Source organism: Arachis duranensis, chromosome 4 (genome assembly GCF_000817695.3).
Source record: "Arachis duranensis cultivar V14167 chromosome 4, aradu.V14167.gnm2.J7QH, whole genome shotgun sequence".
Taxonomy (NCBI): domain Eukaryota; kingdom Viridiplantae; phylum Streptophyta; class Magnoliopsida; order Fabales; family Fabaceae; genus Arachis; species Arachis duranensis.
The window spans coordinates 116,607,293-116,629,386 of record NC_029775.3 but is presented as its reverse complement, the minus strand read 5'-3'; the positions used below and the strand labels follow the sequence as shown (position 1 = coordinate 116,629,386).

At 36.9% G+C, this 22,094-nt stretch overlaps 1 protein-coding gene and 1 pseudogene across 4 annotated transcripts in view; both read left to right on the top strand.

Annotated features, from left to right (window-relative positions):
- LOC107486380 (receptor-like protein EIX2) overlaps positions 1 to 15,076 on the top strand; it is a 102,145-nt gene extending 87,069 nt beyond the window's left edge. Inside the window, exons 1-3 of one of the 4 annotated variants that reach the window (XM_052260403.1) lie at positions 10,779 to 14,032; positions 14,726 to 14,745; positions 14,786 to 15,076. In XM_052260403.1, coding sequence (XP_052116363.1) covers positions 10,818 to 14,030 — 3,213 coding nt within the window. In that variant the 5' untranslated portion in view covers positions 10,779 to 10,817 and the 3' untranslated portion in view covers positions 14,031 to 14,032; positions 14,726 to 14,745; positions 14,786 to 15,076. Of the gene's footprint in view, positions 1 to 10,778; positions 14,033 to 14,725 lie in introns of those variants that run through there. The other 3 variants (XM_052260408.1, XM_052260404.1, XM_016106914.3) reach the window with 3 other exon arrangements.
- LOC107486681 (mitogen-activated protein kinase 9-like) lies at positions 1,915 to 4,344 on the top strand (annotated as a pseudogene).
- Positions 15,077 to 22,094: the final 7,018 nt, after the last annotated feature.

Genomic DNA, 22,094 nt, shown 5'->3' with positions numbered 1-22,094 from the left:
AATAATCATTTTGTAATCAATAAAAATATTTGATATTTTTATTTATATATATTTAATAATATTTATATTAATAATTATGAATAATAAAAAAATTTAAATATAAGTGAGTATAAAATTAAAATAATATTAACAAAATTATTGTATGTTTTTTACAATATAAGTGATAATTAGCATGTAAAGTAACAAAGAATAACATAGCTTAGTAGCAAGTAGAGCATACAATAACAAGGAGGATCTAGTTTCAAACCACATCTTCAATAATTTTGGAATTTTCTCTAAAGCAGTTCGGTTGAATTGATTTTCTATCGATTCTCACCGATTTTGAGCTATTTTTACCGATTCTAATTCTTAAACCGTCATATCACTGGATCGGATCAGTTGAGAGTTCGGTTTATCGATTTTTCGGTCGAATCGACTGGTTTGATCCAGTTCTTATAACACTGCACTCTACTTTTTAAAAGACAAGAATTCAAACCGAACAAAAAAGATAAATTAAAATTAAAATTGAATATAAAGATAATCACTCTACTTTTTACCAAAGGAATTCCTCAACCTAACTTGTCTAAACCATAGTTTGAGAATTGAATTGAAGGAATTCACTCACTTGTTTACATCATGGTTTCATCACGAAACGAAAAGGGGAGGGGGGATTTGCAAATATCTAATCAGTGAATGATGACTACAATAATTTATGAATTATTTATAACTTCCTATTAGGTTAAAATAAAGAAAATCCCAAGCTTATAACATAAAGCCCAATTTAGTAACTAAATAAATAAAATCAAAATATATCAAACTAAATTGAACATTTTAAAAATATAAATTAATAACTTTTAAATAATACTTGATCTATTTATATCACGAACATTTGAAGCACGTATCATTAAATTTTGTTAAAATTTTTTGAGAAAGAGTTTGTACTTTTCAATAGCATAAGTATCTCATTTTCTATTTGGTAAATAAAAAAAATTATGTGTTTATACTTACAATTTTTAAAAGATGAGAACGTTTTAAAAAAATATTTAAGGTAGAGATTTTTAAAACTGACTTATGTTTATCAAAATTAAAAAATCTAATATAATTAATATAAATTAATTTTTAAATTTAACTTTTATATTTATGTCTAGTATTATATTTTTAAATTTTAAAAATTATTTTATTAAATATATATTTTTTTTGTTGTCCACAATATTTCTTAATTCAACACGTAATTATAGGTATTTGTGTTTATTATTTTTTTAATTTAATTTACTAATAAATATAGCTTTTATAAATTATTTTTAATAAATAAAAATTTTACCAAGGGTTATTAGAGAAGACTTGACTCTTGAGCATATGTATAGATGAGAAAATTGACATAAAATTAGTGGAATGAATGTCACGAGTGTTTGTCCAAAATGCACCATCATTGTTGTTGTGATAAGGAATGAGTTGGATGTCCATTTCTAAAAAACCTCTCTTTACTAAGAATGACTTAATTAAATGAAGGTTGAAAATGAATACATTTTACATGTATAAATAGAAGACATCATCTGATGCATTACACACAACACACAATCAATAATAACAACGTTCTCTCTCTCTTTTATATTCTCTCTCCTTACAAGTATTTTAAGTACTCTTTTTTTTTACTTTTATATTTAATATTAGTAAATATATTAAGGTTTAATTACTCTGTTGGTCCCTATAGTTTCACGAATTTTTCAATTAGGTCCTTATACTTTTTTTCTTTTTAATTGGATCCCTGTACGTTAATTTTTTTTTCAATTTAGTCCTTACCGTAAAACCGTTTGAAATAACAGAATATTCCATTAAAAAATCGAATATTCTCATAATTTAGTCAAAAAATTTAATTAAAAACACCTCTATTTTTATAAAATACCAAAAATATCCTTTATATTTTTGTCCCCCAAAATCATAGAACTCTAACTATCCCTAGGTTATTCTCCTAAGTTCCCAATTAGATTTCTCCTCCGTCGCACTCTGCTGCCGTCTTCCATGGCGGCGTCGTCGTCCCTCTGCATCGCCCACAGATGCTCTGTTCTTCTCCGCTCGTCTGCCTTACCTATTGCATCCCCTCGTCCCGCCTTGCCTCACCGCGCCTCGCGGTGCCTTGCCTCAAATCGCCGCTCCTCAAATCTTCCTCCTACTACACTAAGAACGGGAGAAATGTTATTCTTAAAATAACTAGTAGTCAAACGGCATCTCCCAATTCTAATGCTTCGATGTGTTGTTGGTGAGAGATTTGCGGGCACAATTGGCCTCTATTCCCACTAGCAATCAAGAAACTGAACTTACCATTGACGATGACTTTGATATCTCTGGATTGAAGCCCCTCAAAGTCCCTACCCAGATCTTCTTCAAACATTCTTCCATGGATCCCCACAAAAAGGTCCCAGATCTCAAACCTTTCTTCTCGAGATTGTAATTGTAATTTTAATTGTAATTGTAATTGTCATTCCCGATCACAGCATTGGCATTGGCATTGCCAGTGTGTACTGTTGTCCCCTTCCCTGGACCCTAGACCCTAATGAATTTTCTGCTTATCAAACAGGGTTCTACAGAAGCTGAGTTTTTCACTGAGTATGGAGAGGCAAGCCGATACCAAATCCATGAAGTCATCGGGAAAGGAAGTTATGGTGTCGTGGGCTCTGCCCTTGACACTCATACTGGGGAAAAAGTTGCAATCAAGAAAATCAATGATGTTTTTGAACATGTATCGGATGCTACAAGAATCCTAAGAGAAATTAAGCTCCTGCGCTTGCTTCGCCATCCTGATATAGTAGAAATTAAACATATTATGCTTCCTCCTTCCCGTCAAGAGTTCAAGGATATCTACGTTGTCTTTGAGTTGATGGAATCTGACCTTCATCAAGTAATCAAGGCAAACGATGATCTTACACCTGAGCATCACCAATTTTTCTTGTACCAACTTCTTCGAGGCCTCAAATATATACATACAGGTGTTATTAGGTTTCCTAATTTCTTATAATTAGTTCATACTGCCATCGCATTTATACTCATATATATATATATATATACACTGTTTATCTCTCAGCAAATGTTTTTCATCGTGACTTAAAGCCCAAAAATATTCTTGCCAATGCTGATTGCAAACTAAAGATATGTGATTTTGGACTTGTTCGAGTTTCTTTTAATGATGCTCCATCAGCTATATTCTAGACTGTAAGTGTACTATTGTGCATGCCATGTCAATATGTTACTTGTTTACCAACCTCTTGCTGACTTAATTTACTTACTCTTACTAAGGACTATGTTGCAACTCAGTGGTACCGGGCACCTGAATTTTGTGGTTCTTTTTTCTCTAAAGTAAGCTTCTCTCTACTTTGACAATACCTCTGGGTTACTTCTGCAAGATACAACAAGATGAGTTTGCTTAAAAGTAATGGAATGGAATATCTATGTAAATGTAAATGTAAATTTTTAATCCTTGTGTTGTGCAGTATACCCCTGCAATTGATATCTGGAGCATTGGATGCATATTTGCAGAAATGCTCAATGGAAAGCCATTGTTTTTGGGTAAAAATGTGGTGCACCAATTGGATCTCATGACCGATTTGCTTGGCAGTCCTCCACCTGAGTCCATTGCAAAGGTTAGTTTTTCAAAGTCTAGTTTGATATCCAACCATATGACATGCCGCAATCATATTTGTATCTAACCAAATGCAACTTCATTTCTATACGCACTCCTTTGGTAATATACCTTATGTAATGTAACTGTAATTGTAATTACAGGTAGCAGCTAATTATGTAGCAATGGTTCTTTTCGGACAAGTATTTGATAGGTAAATCCACTAATGATAAAACTATATCAATCTCAACTCATCTTCATGAATTTCAATATTTAGAATGATGTTTCTTCCCGTGTATTGTCTGAACCTCATCCAGGAAAAGAAGCGAAAGATTAATGCAGAAAAGAAGAGGAAAGAGCTCGAGAAGGAGAGAGCGAAGGATCAACTTCTGACGAGAAAGCGCCAGAATGCTTTGGTGTTGCTTTGTGATTGTAGGTGGTCCAAAAGCAGCATGTGCTGGCTGTGCTGGCTTTGCGGCATTCTCAGTCATTATAGAGAAATTCTTAGACAGGCATGAGTAGTTACCTATTGAATTGAAGTCACCCAATTTTGTATTCATTAGGCATAGCATGGATTTTCATAGTGATAATCTTTTGCCCATTTGCTAAAGGGCGCATACAAAATTGTAGTATTTTATTTTACATTGATTATTGTTTATTTGTATACAATATCAATTGGTGGATACATTCCTCCAATTCCAAACTAGATGTAAGTATGCTCTTAAGTATTAATGTAAAGTTTATTATATAAACTGGATGCATTATCATAATGAATACTTGAAGGATGAAAATTGAATTTTATATATGCTTATTACTATTATTTCTATTTCATTTTATCCATTCTTTTTTTTGTTCTTTAAGATAAGGTATTTTGAAAGTCGAAAAAAAAGAGAAAGTATTTTTGGTACAATTTGTATATAAATAAGCAAAAGAATGATAGTGACAAAATAAAAGGGATTATAGAAATATTTTTCATGTCTTAGAATCATTGAATAGGGATTATAGGAATATCTTTCATTGAATATTTATAGTTTCACCAAATTTTCAATTAAGTCCCTATATTTTTTCTTTTTAATTAGGTCCCTAAGGGTATAAAAGTAATTTCACAATTCACTAACATTTTTTTGACGTTTAACGTTAATAGGGACTAAATTGAAAAAAAAAATTAATGTATAGGGACCCAATTAAAAGGAAAAAAAGTATAAGGACCTAATTGAAAATTTCGTGAAACTATAGGGACCAACAGAGTAATTAAACCATATATTAATCATCTCTATTATATTGAGATAGTAATTCTAGTAAATATTACTACTTGGGTTATCTAATTATATTTCCATATTTTATTTGTTACTTCTTCCTTATTTATTTAGTTATTTTATAACACGTTATCAGCACGAGACTCTGATCAAATTTTTAGGAAGACTTCAGGTAACAAATTTTTTATTATGTCGAAACTCTTTCATCTTGAATATAATGCTTTTGATATATTTGGAAATAATTATTTATCATGGATATAGATGTTAAAATCCATCTTGATTCAATGGATCTTGAAGATACCATTAAGGCTGAAAATAATACATCCCAGAAGGATAAAACTAAAGCCATAATTTTCTTTCGTCATCATCTTGACGTATGATTGAAAAATAAATATCCCACATTAATAGATCCTGCAGATATGTGGAAAGACTTTGAAGAAATGTACAATCATGTGATACTTCCTCAAGCCCAATATGTTAAGGAAAACTTTCTTGACCTTCCATGTCTCGAATGTGCTCCTGCAGCAGCAGTATTGAGAAAAAGAATTTAAAAATATTCTGATTTAATTTATTGCTTTCTTGTTGCTGAACGCAACAATGAGTTACTTTTAAGGAATCATGAAGCACACCCAGTTGGTGCTGCCCCATTTCCTGAAGTAAATGCGGCAATTAACCCCAGAAGAGGTAAACGGTAAGATTTTGATAATAAGAAAAATTATGGAAGGAAAAAGAAATTATGTTCACAAGAAAGATCTCACCAGAAGTGGGATAAATAAAGAAATAATGGGCAAAGTATATCAATTGAGGATAAATACTTCCGTTGTGGTGGAAAGGGCCATTGGTCACATACCTGTCGTACCCCAAGGCACCTAGTTGATCTTTATCAAGCATCCTTGAAAGAGGATGACAAAGGAAAGGAAACAAAATTTGTTTCAAATGATAAAATTCCACCACTTATTATGATGTATCTAATTTCTTTAAGGATTCTGAAGGAAATATTGACTATTTGATCAATGATGGAATAGTTTGATATATATATGAAGAAAAACGGCAAGGACATATTCTGAAGATATTTGCCTTGCGGATAGTGCAAGTTCGCACACTATTCTTAAAAGTGATATATATTTTACCATCTTGTGCCAAAAGAAGAGTATGTTAATACTATTATTGGCTCAGACAATGTGATAGAAGGCTCCGGAAGAGCTATAATTTTGTTTCCCGAAGTCTCTAAGGAACTTGTTGAGTTTCAAAGATATTCGCCGAAATGGATATCATATTGAAATAATGAATGAGGAAAATCATGAGTATTTATGTATCACAACTCATGATTTAAATAAAAAGATTATATTAGAAAAGTTACCCCCACTTTTATCTGGGTTGTATTATACCAAGATTAGTACAATTGAATCACATGCCATTGTAAACCAGAAGTTTACCAGCCCAAATGAATTCATAACTTGGCATGATAGATTGGGTAATCCGGGAACAACCATGATGAGGAGAATTATTGAAAACTTTCATGGACATTCACTAAAGAACCATAAGATTCTTAAATCTAGTGAATTTTGTTGTGCTGCATGTTCTCAAGGGAAGTTAATTTTAAAGTCATCACCAGTAAAGATTGGATTTGAGTCTCCTGAATTCCTAGAAAGGATTCAAGGTAATATATGTGGACCTATTTATCCACCATGTTGATCTTTTAGATATTTTATGGTGTTGATAGACGCATCTTCGAGATGGTCACATGTGTGCTTATTATCTTCTCGCAACCTGGCGTTTGCGAGATTACTGGCTCAAATTATTCGAATAAAAGCACAATTTCCAGAAAATCCAATCAAAGCAATTTGCCTTGATAATGCTGGTGAATTTACTTCCCAAGCTTTTGATGCTTATTGTATGGCTAATGGAATAAGTGTTGAACATCCAGTAGCTTATGTTCACACACAAAATGAGTTAGCAGAATCACTTATTAAGCGCCTCCAATTAATTGCTAGACCCTTACTTATGAGAACAAATCTCCCAACTTCGGTTTGGAGGCATGCTGTTTTACATGACGCAGCACTTATTCGTTTGAGGCCAACGAGTTACCATCAGTTCTCTCCTATGCAATTAGCTTTTGGCCAGCAGCCAAATATTTCCCATTTAAGAATATTTGGGTTTGCGATATATGTTCTCATTACACCACCTAATCGCACCAAAATGGGACCCCAAAGAAAATTGGGGATATATGTTGGATATGATTCTCCCTCTATAGTGAGGTATCTTGAGATACAAACTGGAGATGTATTTAAAGCCCAGTTTGCGGATTGTCATTTTGATGAATCAAAATTTCCAACATTAGGGGGAGAGAATAAGATTCCTAAAAAAGAACTTAATTGGAATGCATCATCGTTGATGCATTTAGATCCTCGATCAGGGAAATGTGAACTAGAAGTTCAAAAGATTATACATTTGCAAAGAATAGCAAATGAATTGCCTGACGTATTTTCCGATACGAAGAGGATAACCAAATCTTATATACCAGCAGAAAATACCCCAATTCGAATTGATGTCCCAGTAGGACAAGTAGCCACTGAAGCAAATTCACGCCAGAAGCGTGGCAGGCCTGTCGGTTCCAAAGATAAAAATCCTCGAAAGCGAAAAGAGGTAAATACTATTCCTGTTGAAAAAGACATAGTAGAGACATCTGCAGTTGTCCAAAATTCTGATATAATGTTAACGCCAGAAGACGTTCAGGTACCTGAAAATTGTGAAAATGACGAGATTTCGATAATTATGTCTTTACAGGAGAGAAATGGGACCGAAATAAGACAATTGTCAATGAAATATTTGCATATAATGTAGCATTAAATATCATGCATGAAAATAAGGATCTTGAGCCAAGATCAGTCGAAGAATGTCGACAAAGAAATGATTGACCAAAATGGAAAGAAGCCATGAAGGCTGAATTAGACTCACTTGCAAAACGTGAAGTCTTTGGACCTGTAGTCCGTACACCTGAAGATGTAAAATCTGTTGGATACCGATGGGTATTTGTGAGAAAACGAAATGAGAAAAATGAAGTTGTGCGCTATAAAGCCCGACTTGTGGCACAAGGTTTTTCACAAAGGCCCGGTATAGATTATGAAGAAACGTATTCCCCTGTAGTGGGTGCGATAACATTGCGTTATTTGGTCAGTTTATCTGCATATCATAAACTACATATGCATTTAATGGATGTGGTAACAGCCTTTTTATACGGCTCATTAGATAGGGATATCTATATGAAAGTCCCTGATGGATTAAAGATATCTAAACCATCTAATGAATATTCGCAAGGGTTATACTCAGTCAAATTGCAAAGATCTTTATATGGTCTAAAGCAATCTGGACGAATGTGGTATAATCGTTTTACTGAGTATCTAGCCAAAAATTGATTCAAGAATGATGATATCTGTCCATGTGTTTTCATAAAGAAAACCGCATCTGGATTCATTATAATTGCTGTGTATGTTGATGATTTAAATATCATTGGGACTCCTGAAGAGATTCCAACAATTATAAAAACTCTGAAAGAAGAGTTTGAGATGAAAGATCTTGGAAGGACTAAATTTTGTCTCGGCTTGCAGATCGAGCATACAAAAAATAGGATCTTTATTCATCAAGCGACATACACAGAGAAGATCTTGAAAAGATTTTATATGGATAAATCACATCCATTAAGTACCCCAATGATCGTAAGATCTTTGGATGTGGAGAAGGATCAATTCCGTCCTAAAGAAGAGAATGAAGATATCCTTGGTCCTGAAGTATCATATCTTAGTGCAATTGGAGCGCTAATGTATCTTGCTAATAATACGCGACGTGACATATCATTCGCGGTGAATTTACTAACAAGGTATAGTTCCTCTCCAACCAGAAGACATTGGAGTGGAATCAAGCAAATCTTTCGATATCTTCATGGAACGGTTGATATGGGATTGCTTTATCCCTATGGATCCAAGTCACAACTAGTTGGCTATGCAGATACTGGCTACTTGTCTGATCCACATAAAGGGAGATCTCAAACAGGATATCTGTTTACATATGGTGGAACAGCTATATCATGGAGGTCCACGAAACAAACGATAGCAGCAACCTCCTCCAATCATGCTGAAATACTGGCGATTCATGAAGCTAGTCACGAGTGTTTTTGGCTGAGGAGTCTGATTCAATATATTTTGTCATCATGTGGACTGATTGATCATAAGATAGCTCCAACTGTCCTGTTTGAAGATAATACAGCATGCATTGCTCAACTTAAAGGCGGATATATCAAAGGTGATATAACAAAGCATATTTCTCCCAAATTCTTCTTCACTTATGATCTTCAAAATCAAGGGACAATTGATGTCCAACAGATCCGCTCAAGTGATAATCTGGTAGATTTATTCACAAAGTCACTCCCAAAATCTTCTTTTGAAATATTGGTACATCAGATTGGGATGCGCCGATTTCGAGATATAAAATAATGTCGGCAAGAGGGGAGACTGTACTCTTTTTTCCTTAGTCAGGTTTTTTCCCATTGGGTTTTTCTTGACAAGATTTTTAATGAGGCAGTCCTCATCACTAAAGGATATTGTACTCTTTTTCCTTCACTAAGGTTTTTTCCCACTGGGTTTTTCTTTAGGAAGGTTTTAACGAGACAATAATCCTAAATGGTCATCCAAGGGGGAGTGTTGTGATAAGGGATGAGTTGGATGCCCATTTCCAAAGAACCTCTCTTTACCAAGGATGACTTAATTAAATGAAGGTTGAAAATGAATACATTTTACATGTATAAATAGAAGGCATCATCTGATGCATTACACACAACACACAATCAATAATAACAACGTTCTCTCTCTTTTATATTCTCTCTCCTTACAAGTATTTTAAGTACTCTTTTCTTTTACTTTTATATTTAATATTAGTAAATATATTAATATCTCTATTATATTGAGATAGTAATTCTAGTAAATATTACTACTTGGGTTATCTAATTATATTTTCATATTTTATTTGTTACTTCTTCCTTATTTATTTAGTTATTTTATAACAATTGTGTCAACTTCAACTTCAAATTCTCTCATTTAATTTATACGCTACCCTAGTTTGAAATATCTACAAAAATGCAGAAAGGGATAAAGAAGCCAATTTTTCTTGCCTAAAATGTACGAAAGAATAGTTTAATGTGTTATGTGTATACTAAAATTAGTTATTAATAAAGTCGGTTACAGTATAAAATAATATTAAAATATAAATATATATTAAAAATAAATTCAACACATATATATTTATACATAAATATATTAGGAATTGATTTTAGTATACAAATAATATTCTTAAAGAATAATATTTATATATTTGAGAGTATGTATATAAGTTTAAATGGTATTTTAAAAATATTTATTATCATTCACTTGTACGCTTACCCAAACATTACTCTAGGAATATACGTTTGGTGTTGACTGTTGAGTCTCTCACATAATATAATGCAACTTACATCAAACTCGGAAAGCTTTTTTGAAATTTGATTCCATCAGTGGAATTCTCTAATTAAAGCACTCAAATTGAAATTGGATAAGCAAGCGAAAGTATCTCTTATATATTATCACGTAATATTATTAATTTTTTTATTCATAATAAATATTTAAAAAAACTAACAATAAATAATTGGTAGTGTGATGAATATAATAAGTTGACTTGTTAAGTCAATAGTTCAAGTCATGAGTTATGTGAGTATAGAGTACGTTGAGTGAGTGGAAGCATTTGGGCCACACTACTTGACAAGTTATTTATATTGGATTTACTATATATCTTTGGTTTGAATTAGTCTTTGTGGAATTTCCTGTCCTCATTATGTATTTTTTGGGAGTATAACCTACGTACATGCTGATTATATTGTTAATTTGAATCAGTTGGTTATAAATTGGAAATATGCCCCTTTGGTTGTAGAGAACACATAAGATATGATACAACAACTTAACTTGAAACATTGTGTGGTTGGAGTGATGACGATGAATGGCGTAATTTATGCGGTGTTGATGGTGCAGCTACTTGCATGGACCAGCAGTGCAGTGGTGGTGCCAAGCGTGAAGTGCATTGAGAGTGAAAGGCAAGCTCTGCTTTCTCTCAAACGTGGCTTCAATGTCACGTATGATGATTGGCTGTCTTCATGGGGAGATGGGGAGCAGCAGCAGGAGTGTTGCATCTGGGAAGGCATCAAGTGCAGCAATGTAACCGGCCATGTTATCATGCTTGATCTTCATGTTGATCCCTTTGATGGTATGACAGTTGAATCCATAAGCCCATCACTGGGTGAGTTACATCATTTGAAGTATTTGGACCTTAGTGGTATTCATTTTACTCACCCTCCATCCATCCCTCCTTTCATTGGATCTTTAACATTTTTGACACATCTCAATCTCTCTCGTTGTTACTTCGCTGGAAACATACCCCCTCAACTGGGAAATCTACTCTTCCTCGAGTATCTTGATCTTAGTGCGAATGAATTTGATGATCCGCAACAAATCCCTTCTCAGTTCTCAAATCTATCCCATTTAGTGTATCTTGATCTTAGTTTCAATGATCTAGTTGGCTTCCCTCTTCAACTCACAAATATGTCATCCTTGAAATATTTGGATCTTAGTTATAATAGCCTTAATGAAACAATGCCACCCCAACTTGGAAATTTCTTATCCTTGGAACATCTTGATCTAAGTGAAAATGCATTCACCGGAACCATTCCTAGTCAATTCAAAAATCTTTCTCATTTACAGCATCTTGACCTCCATCCTGAGTATCATGCCTGGGACAAAACCAAGTCATTAAGTTCAGATTTACAATGGCTATCTGAACTTTCAACCATGAGGTATCTTTCGCTTGCTTGGGTGAATCTCAGTAGTGCTAGCAATTGGCAACAACAAGTGAGTACCCTTTCTCATCTTCAATATTTAGACTTGTACGGTTGCAATCTTGTTGATTCCGTGCTCACTTCATCACTTGCATCCACTTCTCTCTCATATGTGGATATCTCTCACAACTCTCTAAGGGATGCATCCTTGATATTCCCCTGGTTAATGAATTCCACTGGTAGCCTTGTTACTCTCAGAATGAATGATAATGGTTTAACAGGAACCATTCCAAAAATATTCGGGGAGTTGAGCTCCCTTAAGGAGTTAAATCTTGCAAATAATGAGCTCAAAGGCCAAATACCTCTATCCTTGTTTGATAGTTGCAATTTGGTAGAACTACACCTATCCAAGAACCACTTGACAGGGGAGTTTCATGAATATATTCGAGAGAATTCTCGTTGTGCTCATAAACCCTTACAAATCTTGGATATGGGATGGAATGAAATTACGGGGATGGTGTCTGACCTCTCTCAGCTTCAATCTTTGGAAGAGTTACGACTTGGTAACAACAGATTAAATGGAAGCATACATGAAGGTATTGGACAACTATCCAACTTAACTGAGTTAAGCCTTGGAAATAACTTCCTGAAAGGTTTGATATCTGAAGCTCATTTCTCAAGACTTTCCAATCTTGACACTTTGGATTTGTCTCATAATGCATTGGCTTTTAATGTTAGCGTCGATTGGATTCCCCCTTTCAATTTAACTACCATTTATTTGGCCCGTTGCAAGTTGGGGCCTGACTTTCCAACATGGCTTCATACACAAACGATGATTGATAATTTGGATATTTCCTGTGCTGGAATTTCTAGACCTGTTCCTAATTGGTTTTGGGACCGACTTCCTCAGATGTTGAATTTGAATATTTCTCACAACCATTTTCGAGGAAAAATTGAAGGCCCAATTCTACCAGGACTTGGTTTTGTCTCACTTCTTTCAATTGATTTGAGCTTCAATTTATTTGAAGGCCCAATTCTAGCATTCCTTACTGCTGAACAAACGTTTTTGTCCAATAACAGATTTTCAATTGCAAATCCTCTTTTATGTGCAAACTCGACCCAATACATGAGATTTATGGATTTTTCAAACAACGACCTTAGAGGAGAACTTTCGGATTGTTGGAGGGGTTTTGAGTCATTGGAAGTCCTAGATTTATCCAATAATCAGTTTTATGGAAACATGCCAAAATCACTGGGGTCTTTAAGGAATATCCAGTCAATACACTTTGAAGGCAATGATTTTTCAGGAGAGATACCATCTTCCTTGCATAATTGCTCACAACTACAAGTTTTTGATGTTGCAGGTAATAAGTTGTCAGGAACAATACCAACTTGGATTGGAGATAGTATTCCAAAGCTACTTATACTTAGCTTACATTCCAATAATTTTCATGGTAACATTCCATTAAGCATGTGCAATCTTCATGAACTCTATGTCTTGGACATCTCTCTCAATATTCTCTCTGGCAATATACCTAAATGCATAAGTAATCTTTCTGCTATGGCCACTCAAGCAAATTCAAATGCAACCATTACCCATGACTATCATTATAATTTGATCGATACGTATAACCGTTATGAATCTGGACATGAACGTTACGTAATTTATAATGATAGCACATCACTGATATGGAAAGGAAAAATGTCAAAATATGGAAGCACCCTGGGATTGTTGAGAAGTATTGATTTCTCCAGCAACAGGTTGACAGGGGAAATACCAACTGAGATGATGACTCTTATTGGCTTGGTTTCTTTAAATCTTTCAAGAAACTTTTTTAGTGGACACATTCCTCCAACTATTGGACAACTGAAATCAATAGATTTTCTTGATCTATCTAGAAATCATTTGTCAGGAAGAATTCCTTCACAGCTTGCTCAGATTGACCGTCTCAGTGTTCTTGACTTGTCATACAATGATTTATCCGGAGAAATCCCACTTGGAACGCAACTTCAAACTAGGGATGCATCTGCTTATGCAGGAAATCCAAAACTTTGTGGTGCTCCCCTCAACAATACTTGTCCCATTCATGGTCACCAGATCAGGGAACATGTTGCTGATGGTGATGATGAACAATTGGTAAGCGAGGGGTTCTACATTGCAATGGCTGTTGGATTTGTTATGGCATTTTGGGGAGTTAGCTTCTCATTGATTTTGAAGAAATCTTGGAGATATGCTTATTTCAAGTTGCTGAGTGATGTCTATGACAAGCTCTATGTGTTTACAGCGATCAAGGTGGCAAAATTCAAAAGGTTCAGATCTCAAATATGAAGGTATGCACCGTTTCCATTTCTTCTAGTTTTTATTATTGTTATAGTTGTTATATTCATAATATTGGTATATCAAAAAAATTAATATCTGCTCTATGCAAATGAAACAAAATATGGTAGCGCTAAAATGTTAAAATGTACTTCTTTATTGTTGAAGTTTTAAATTGGACACACCAAACAGTTTATTACTGTTTTTTAATGGTTAAAACATAGTTTAGTTTATTAATTCCTAGCTCAAACAGTAGCTTAAGTATATAATATGGTTAGCGTTTTTGTTACTCTGAATATGTGCTACCTGTTGCCATTACTGCAAATGGTGAATTTTACTGAACATGAATTCCAACTAATTAAAATTATTTATGACTGAACGTGAATTTTACTGCAAATGGTGAATTTTATTGAACATGAATTTTACTGCAAATGCAGCGTGTCTTAGTGTCATGAATAAGATATTGTTTATGTTTTTCACTTTTTATACATGCATGTTCATCACACGGCCCTTTTATTTATTATATATTTAGGCTTTATATATATACATTCTTACATATACAATTGTAATCATTTGAACCTGTTCTTGTGTTAATAATATATGTATATGGGATATGGTTTTATGTTACTTAAATATTTATTTCTGCTCTTTAACACTTATATATATTTTGAATATTACCTAACATGTAACGATGTCATATGTTTCAGGCAAAAGCACACAGTATCTTGTGAAAGATAGAGCTTTGTTTGTGATACAGCCAGAATCTTCATGCATGTGTATATCCATTTGGAAGGAGACCAATAACATTTAGTGATGCAGTTAATATACGAAAAGAGTTTGTTAATATAATAAGTATTATGGTTGCATATTTTATCCCTGTTTAGGTTTACTGCTGTAGCTGCAAGGTGGAGTGTGGAAGAGGATGCTTTTTCACATTTCACCTATATTGCATAGTATTTGTTATATGAGTGTGATTGTCAAATTTAACCTTGTTTTATTGCTGTAATTTATTTTCGGAGACGATATGAAGTGTTAGTTATTATGGAAGTGCTTGTGGACTTGTGGTAGTTCTGGTTTTCATTAATTTCTGCTTACCAAATTTATTAGGCTGAATTACGATGTTTATTTTATAATGAGCTATACTTAGTCTATTTAAAAGTTGAAAGTTAAAAATTATTAGTAGGGCAATAATCAGTACTCTAATTCTATTTGCGAGTTTAAATTTTTTTTAAAATTCAACCTTATCTTATTCGTAAATTGAGAATTCTCAATACTAACTCTATTCGTACCCTAAAGTTTTACACTCAACTCTATTCAATCCTATAAACAATAAATTAATTTTTTTCAATCACACACAATATTTAATCATTTCATATTTCATAAATATATTAATTAAAAAAAATTAAGTCCATATTAAAATTAAAAGAAACAAAATTATAATAAAATTCATGTTAAAATTATAAAAGGGAGAAGACGTAAGTTAAGTTCGATCTCCGTCAACTTCATTATACATGTATAATAATTTTTAATAACTACTATATGATATTAGGAGTACAAATTGGTTGAACAGAATTAGGTCTAAACTCGCATCCGACCAGGGACGGTTCCAAGTGCATTGGTGTGGGGGCAAGCGCCCCTACTACAATTTGAAATTTTTTTTAGTAGTATATGATAATAATATTTATTTGCCCCTATTAGCTTATTAAATTTGATCCCACAATAATTTTTTACTCAACTTTTGGTACTTAATTGTCAATTTAAAAATTTTATAGTAGATGTTACGGTAGGTAACCGGAGATTAATGCTACGGATGGCGTTTGGCGGCCCAAGTGTATGATGGAGGAGAACTCCAGGTAGGTCCGCAACTCGGGAGGCTTCGTCCAACTTGTGCTCGCGTGTGAATGGGGGGTGGTACCTGCAAAGACACTCCGATGCCTAAGTTAGCAAGGGTGTAAGCAGGTCTTAGAGAGTATTGGACTTAGAGATACCTGAGGGGTGTCAGTGTATTTATAGTGGTGAGCCAATAACCACCGTTGGTGTAGTGCCGTATCTTTAGGGTAGTAACCGTCCCTATTATCTTGGGGAGGTTAAGATATGGCTTTATGAGGCGGTTAGAGAGATTTTAGGGGCGGTTACTCATTTGAATGAGTGTTGATCTGCCAGCTAATCTCACATCCGACCTCTTCAGACCAAGTCGTGAATGGCACCGACTTCTTATGTGAAGGGTGGTGCTTAGCAAGGCTTAATCCTTTAGATTAGGCTTTTTAATTGGACCTGGGCCTTTGTCTTGGGCCAGGATATGAACAGTGCCCCTACTTGAGCCCAAATTTTCTTTAAAGTTTGGGTTCAAGTATTCAACTCGGGTGCGTAGTCGACTTGTTTGAAAGAACACGGATCTTGGAAACCGACGTGATTTTCGCGACTTTTGGTTTCTGACAGTTACGTCAATTCGAACGTCGTGTCCGTTGAGGGATCATTTAGGGATTGAGGGCTTTGGTAACGGTGCAGTCTCATTAATGACTGCCTCGTTTTTTACCATTATGCCCCTTAGCCTTTTTTATAAATACTTTCCCTCTCTTTCCATTTTCCGTTTCTGCAATCTTTCAAACTTCTCCTTATCTCGTTCGTACTATATCCTTGCGTTCGAAGACTTCTGTTTCTCTCCAACCTTCACTTTCGAATAAAGGTTAGTTTTGCTTTTTCCATGTCATGCTTTTTTGTTTGCATGTTTTGTTTTGCGAGTAGATAGGTTGACCCGTAGATTCTAGTTTCGAATCTCTCTTCTTTAGTGGCCGTGTTTTTTTATTTTCTTTTTCTTTTTCCTTTTTGTAGGTTTTCTGCCACTTTTCTTTATATAAAAAATGGCTTCTGTAGACGTTCTTTCTCAGTGGGTTGACGAACGGTCCTTGGGGAGGAACCGTTGGTCGACGCTGAGTTCATCACTCACCTTCGTACTCATCATAGGCTCTGTACTTCTGACGAGGACGAGCCCAAATATGAGCTAATAATCCCGGGTCCTGAAGACCGGGTCTGTTTTGGGAGAGTTAATGAGGCGGCCCCTCATTTTTTCTTCATGTATGAATGTATGATCACCCGTTTGGGTGTTTTTCTTCCTTTCTCAGATTTCGAGATATCCGTTTTGCACCACTGTAAGGTTGCCCCTACTCAACTCCACCCCAATTCCTGGGGTTTTTTGAAGATTTACCAGTTTATAAGCCACGCTCTGGACTTCCCGACTTCCTTGAGAATCTTCTTTTATCTTTTCCATATGACTAAGCCCTTTAGTGGGCTAAACAACAAACAACAATGGGTATCCTTCCGAGCCATTCAAGGTCGGAGGATTTTCACCCTTTTTGACGAATCTTTCCACGACTTCAAAAACTTCTTCTTCAAGGTTCAAGCTGTAGAGGGTCACCACCCCTTTTTTCTGGACGAGCATTCCTCCCCTCGCTTTCCCCTTTACTGGCTGCCGGCCACCCCCTGTGAAAAGATTGGTCTAGATGACCTGGACGAAGTGGAGGCGGCCATTGTGGGGTTTTTCCGAGAAGCATGGGGGAGGGCCCCATACTTAGATACGAGAAAAATCCTTCAGGGGACGTCGACTTTTGTTCAATCTTGCATAGGTAGCGCATGCATTTCCTATTTCCGAGTTGTGTTTCACCGACTTGTATTTTGCCGACTTGTATTTTACCGACTTGTGACTTGGTTGTTTTTTTATAGATATGGCAAAAAAGAATGCTCAAGAGTCCTACCAGAGGGTGCAGGAAGCCAAGGCAAAGTCCCGGGCTAGGTCCGGGAGTGGCAAGGCGGTCGTCTCTCCTCCTCCTCCTCCTCCTCCTCCTAGAAATGTGGGTACTCCCTCTCAACCTATTATTATTTCCTCCTCCTCAAGTTTGGCTCGACCACTCCCTTCTGCCCAACTACTTTCCGAGCCGGAGAAGAAGAAGCGCAAGGCTTCAGAGTCTGGCCCTTCTTGGGAAGGTGGTGTTAAGGCGGATGCTCAAGCATTCGTCCGAAAGAACATCTATCCTCTTATAAGTATGGATGATGTTTCTGTTCGGAACCACCTTTCCGCTCTGGCTGAAGAAAGTTTTAGGGCGGCGGGAGTTTGTGGCAAACTTTTGGATATATTCGAGAAGACTCCCCTCAGCTCCTTGGGGACTTCCCCAAAGGTTGAGGAGCTGGAGGAGAGGCTTCTCATGTTTGAAAAACATGAGACGGAGTTGAAGGAGGAGAGGGATAAGTTGAGGAAGGAGAGAGATGTCCTCCGGGAGAAGGAGAGCCAGCTGCGAGCCCAATGCACCATGGAAGTAAATCTGAGGAAGGCAGCCCAGGAGAGCTATCAAAGCCTATTTAAAGATATGGTGGAGGTGAAGAAGGATTTGCTGAACTCTCGGAATGCTTATGCTGACTTGGAGGACTCTATCGCCGATGGCGCCGAGGAGTCTTGGAGAATTTTCCTGGAGCAGGTTAGGGTTATAGCCCCCGACTTGGATCTTTCTCCACTACATCCTGACAAAGTGGTGATTGACGGCGCCATTGTTGATCCTCCTGCTCCCGAGGTCCTTTCCGAGTCAGACCTAAAGACTCGGGGGTAGAGGATTATAGAGTCTCCTCCTCATTCCAAAGATGCTCCGAGTTCTTCAATCCTCGCTCCGACTTCCTCTTTGGCTCCTCCTCCTGGCCCTGGTGGTGCTTCTCCTGGTGGTGGTGATTCCTCTAATCCGATCAAGAAATGACTTCTTTATTTTTTTTTTGGCTATATGGGGGCCCGGCCTGTGGGTCCCCCCCTTTTTTAAACTTATTTATTTGTTGGTGGTTGTGAACAATTTCCTTCTGGCCTTTTAAGGCCGTAAACAAAATATTCTGTTTGGTGCCCTTTTTGGATAAGGGTTTTAAACAAAATAAATGCCCTTTTTTGGATAAGGGTTTTCTAATCGAAGTAGGTGCCCTTTTTTGGATAAGGGTTTTCTAATCGAAGTAGGTGCCCTTTTTTGGATAAGGGTTTAAGTTACTTTGCGCGTGCACATGCTTTTCTGTTTTGAATATGTTTGATTTTTTCGGAAAAACCTTTTGTTAGCTTGCATTGTTTTCTCGAGCCTTTTTCGTGCAAAGGCTTGTATGCAAACTTTAAACTTTTCAGGTTTTCATATCTCTTTTGTTATCCTTTATACTCAACTTTGCTTTAGCGAGTTTTTATGATTTAGGTTATTTTTGTGATGCGTTTTTCATCTTACTCGGAGCTCGGTTTTCTTTTACTCGGAGCTCTTTCGAGTTTGTCTGACTCGGAATTCCTTTCGACTTAGGAGTCGAATAATTCCCGAGTTTAATACGATCAACTCATATAACCTCTTTACACCGACTTGTACCTCGTCGTTTCATCCTGACGACCATGTTAGGTCGGTTCATGGGATTTTCACGCTTTGTCGAGCTTAAGTCGGCGCGTTTCGTAGAAAGACTTATAAAAAAATAGAGGAGGATATTTAAGAGAAATATGTAATGAAAAAGATCTTTATTAATCGGGAAGGTACCTTTTTGCTACTAAGGGTCTTGACAACATATTTTCCCTTAGCCTCTACTATGATGCCTCGTTAAAAACCCCTCTCCAGAAAAAATCCTTTTTTGGGAAAAAATCGTGAAGCTGGGAAAAGAGTACATCAGGGAGTAGAGTTCGCTTCTAACTGTAGTACCTTTTCATATTACAAGCATGCCACGACCTTGGTAACTCAGTGCCATCCAGGTCGATTACTTTATAATAACCTTTCCCTAACACTTCCTTGATTTTGTATGGCCCCTTCCAATTTGCGGCGAGCTTTCCATCTCCTAATTTGTTGACCCCAATGTCGTTTCTGATTAGGACCAAGTCATCTACAGCAAATGTTCTTCGAATGACTTTCTTGTTGTATCTGGTAGTCATCCTTTGCTTTAATGCCGCTTCTCTTATCTGGGCGTTCTCTCGGACTTCGGGGAGCAGGTCGAGCTCCTCTTTGTGCCCCTATACATTTCCGACTTCATCATGGAGAATTACCCTTGGGCTTTGCTCACTGATTTCTATAGGAATCATGGCTTCTACGCCGTATACTAGTCGGAAGGGTGTTTCTCCTGTGGCGGATTGGGGGGTTGTCCTATAAGCCCACAGTACTTGAGGGAGCTCTTCAGCCCAAGCTCCCTTTGCTTCCTGTAATCTCTTCTTCAAACCTACCAGTATGACCTTGTTAGCTGCCTCGGCTTGCCCATTGGCTTGTGGGTGTTCTACCGAGGTGAATTGATGTTTGATTTTCATACTGGCTACCAGGTTTCTGAAGGTGGCGTCGGTGAATTGGGTTCCATTATCTGTGGTGATGGAATAAGGTATACCATACCTTGTGATGATGTTTTTGTAGAGGAACTGGTATCCCATACCTTGTTATGGTGTTTTTGTAGAGGAACCTGCGACTTCTTTGAGCGGTGATGGTGGCTAGTGGTTCTGCTTCTATCCACTTTGTGAAGTAATCTATCCCCACGATCAAGTATTTGACTTGCCCTGGTGCTTGAGGAAAAGGACCTAACAAATCCATTCCCCATTTTGCAAAAGGCCAGGGGGAAGTTATACTAATGAGATCTTCTGGTGGAGCCACGTGGAAATTTGCATGCATCTGGCATGGCTGGCATTTTTTCACAAAGTCGGTGGCATCTTTCTGCAAGGTCGGCCAATAGAATCCTGCTCGGATTACTTTTCTGGCCAGCGACCTTGCTCCGAGATGGTTTCCGCAGATCCCACTATGTACTTCCTCCAACACCTCGGCGGTTCTTGAGGTCGGTACGCACTTCAGCAATGGTGTTGATATCCCTCTTCTGTAAAGGACATTTCTCACCAAAGTATAATGTTGTGCTTCCCTTCGGATCTTTTTAGCTTCTTTCTCCTCTTTGGGGAGGATGTCGAATTTCAGGTATTCGACTAAGGGATTCATCCATCCGAGGTTTAGGCCGACTACCTCAAGAACCTCTTGTTCATCTTCTGTTTTTGATACCGAGGGCTCTTGTAGGGTTTCTTGAATCAGGCTTCTGTTGTTCCCTCCGGGTTTGGTACTTGCTAACTTGGACAGGGCGTCAGCTCTGCTATTTAGATCCCGAGTTATGTGCTTGACCTCGGTTTCCGCAAAGTGCCCTAGGTATTCCAAGGTTTTTTCCAAGTATTTCTTCATATTGGGGTCCTTCGCCTGATATTCTCCACTTATTTGGGAAGTCATCACTTGTGAGTCGCTGTAGATCATCACCTTTGCAGCGCCAACTTCTTCTGCTAATTTTAATCCGGCAATCAAGGCCTCATATTCTGCCTGATTGTTTGAAGCCGGAAATTCAAATTTTAAGGAGACCTCTATCTGGGTTCCTTTTCCATCTACCAATATTACGCCTGCGCCGCTCCCCGACTTGTTGGAGGATCCGTCTACATAGAGTTCCCATGTAGTTGGTTTTTCCTCTTGTTCACCTGCACATTCTGCGATGAAGTCGGCGAGGCATTGGGCTTTAATTGCGGTCCGAGTTTCGTATCTCAAATCAAACTCGGAGAGTTCTATTGCCCATTGAACCATTCTCCCTGCAACATCCGTCTTTTGGAGGATTTGCTTCATGGGTTGGTTCATACGGACTCTTATTGTGTGAGCCTGGAAGTAAGGCCGTAGCCTTCGTGAGGCTATCACTAAGGAGTAAGCAAACTTCTCTAGTTTGTGATACCTTAGCTCAGGACCTTGTAGAACCTTACTGGTGAAATAGACCGGGTGTTGCCCGACCTCGTCTTCTCTGATCAGGGCCGATGAGACAGCCCTGTTTGCGACGGATAGGTATAAGACGAGGTCTTTTCCCGGTACTGGTCGGGTCAGGATAGGAGGTTGGCTTAAGAATTTTTTGAACTCTTGGAACGCCTCCTCACATTCCGGAGTCCATTCAAACTGGCATCCCTTCCTTAATAAGGAGAATAGTGGAAGGGACTTTAGGGCCGATTCTGCCAAAAATCTAGAGAGGGCTGCAAGTCGGCCATTGAGCTGTTGGACCTCTCTCAAACAAGTCGGGCTTTTCATTTCTAGGATGGCTCTGCAT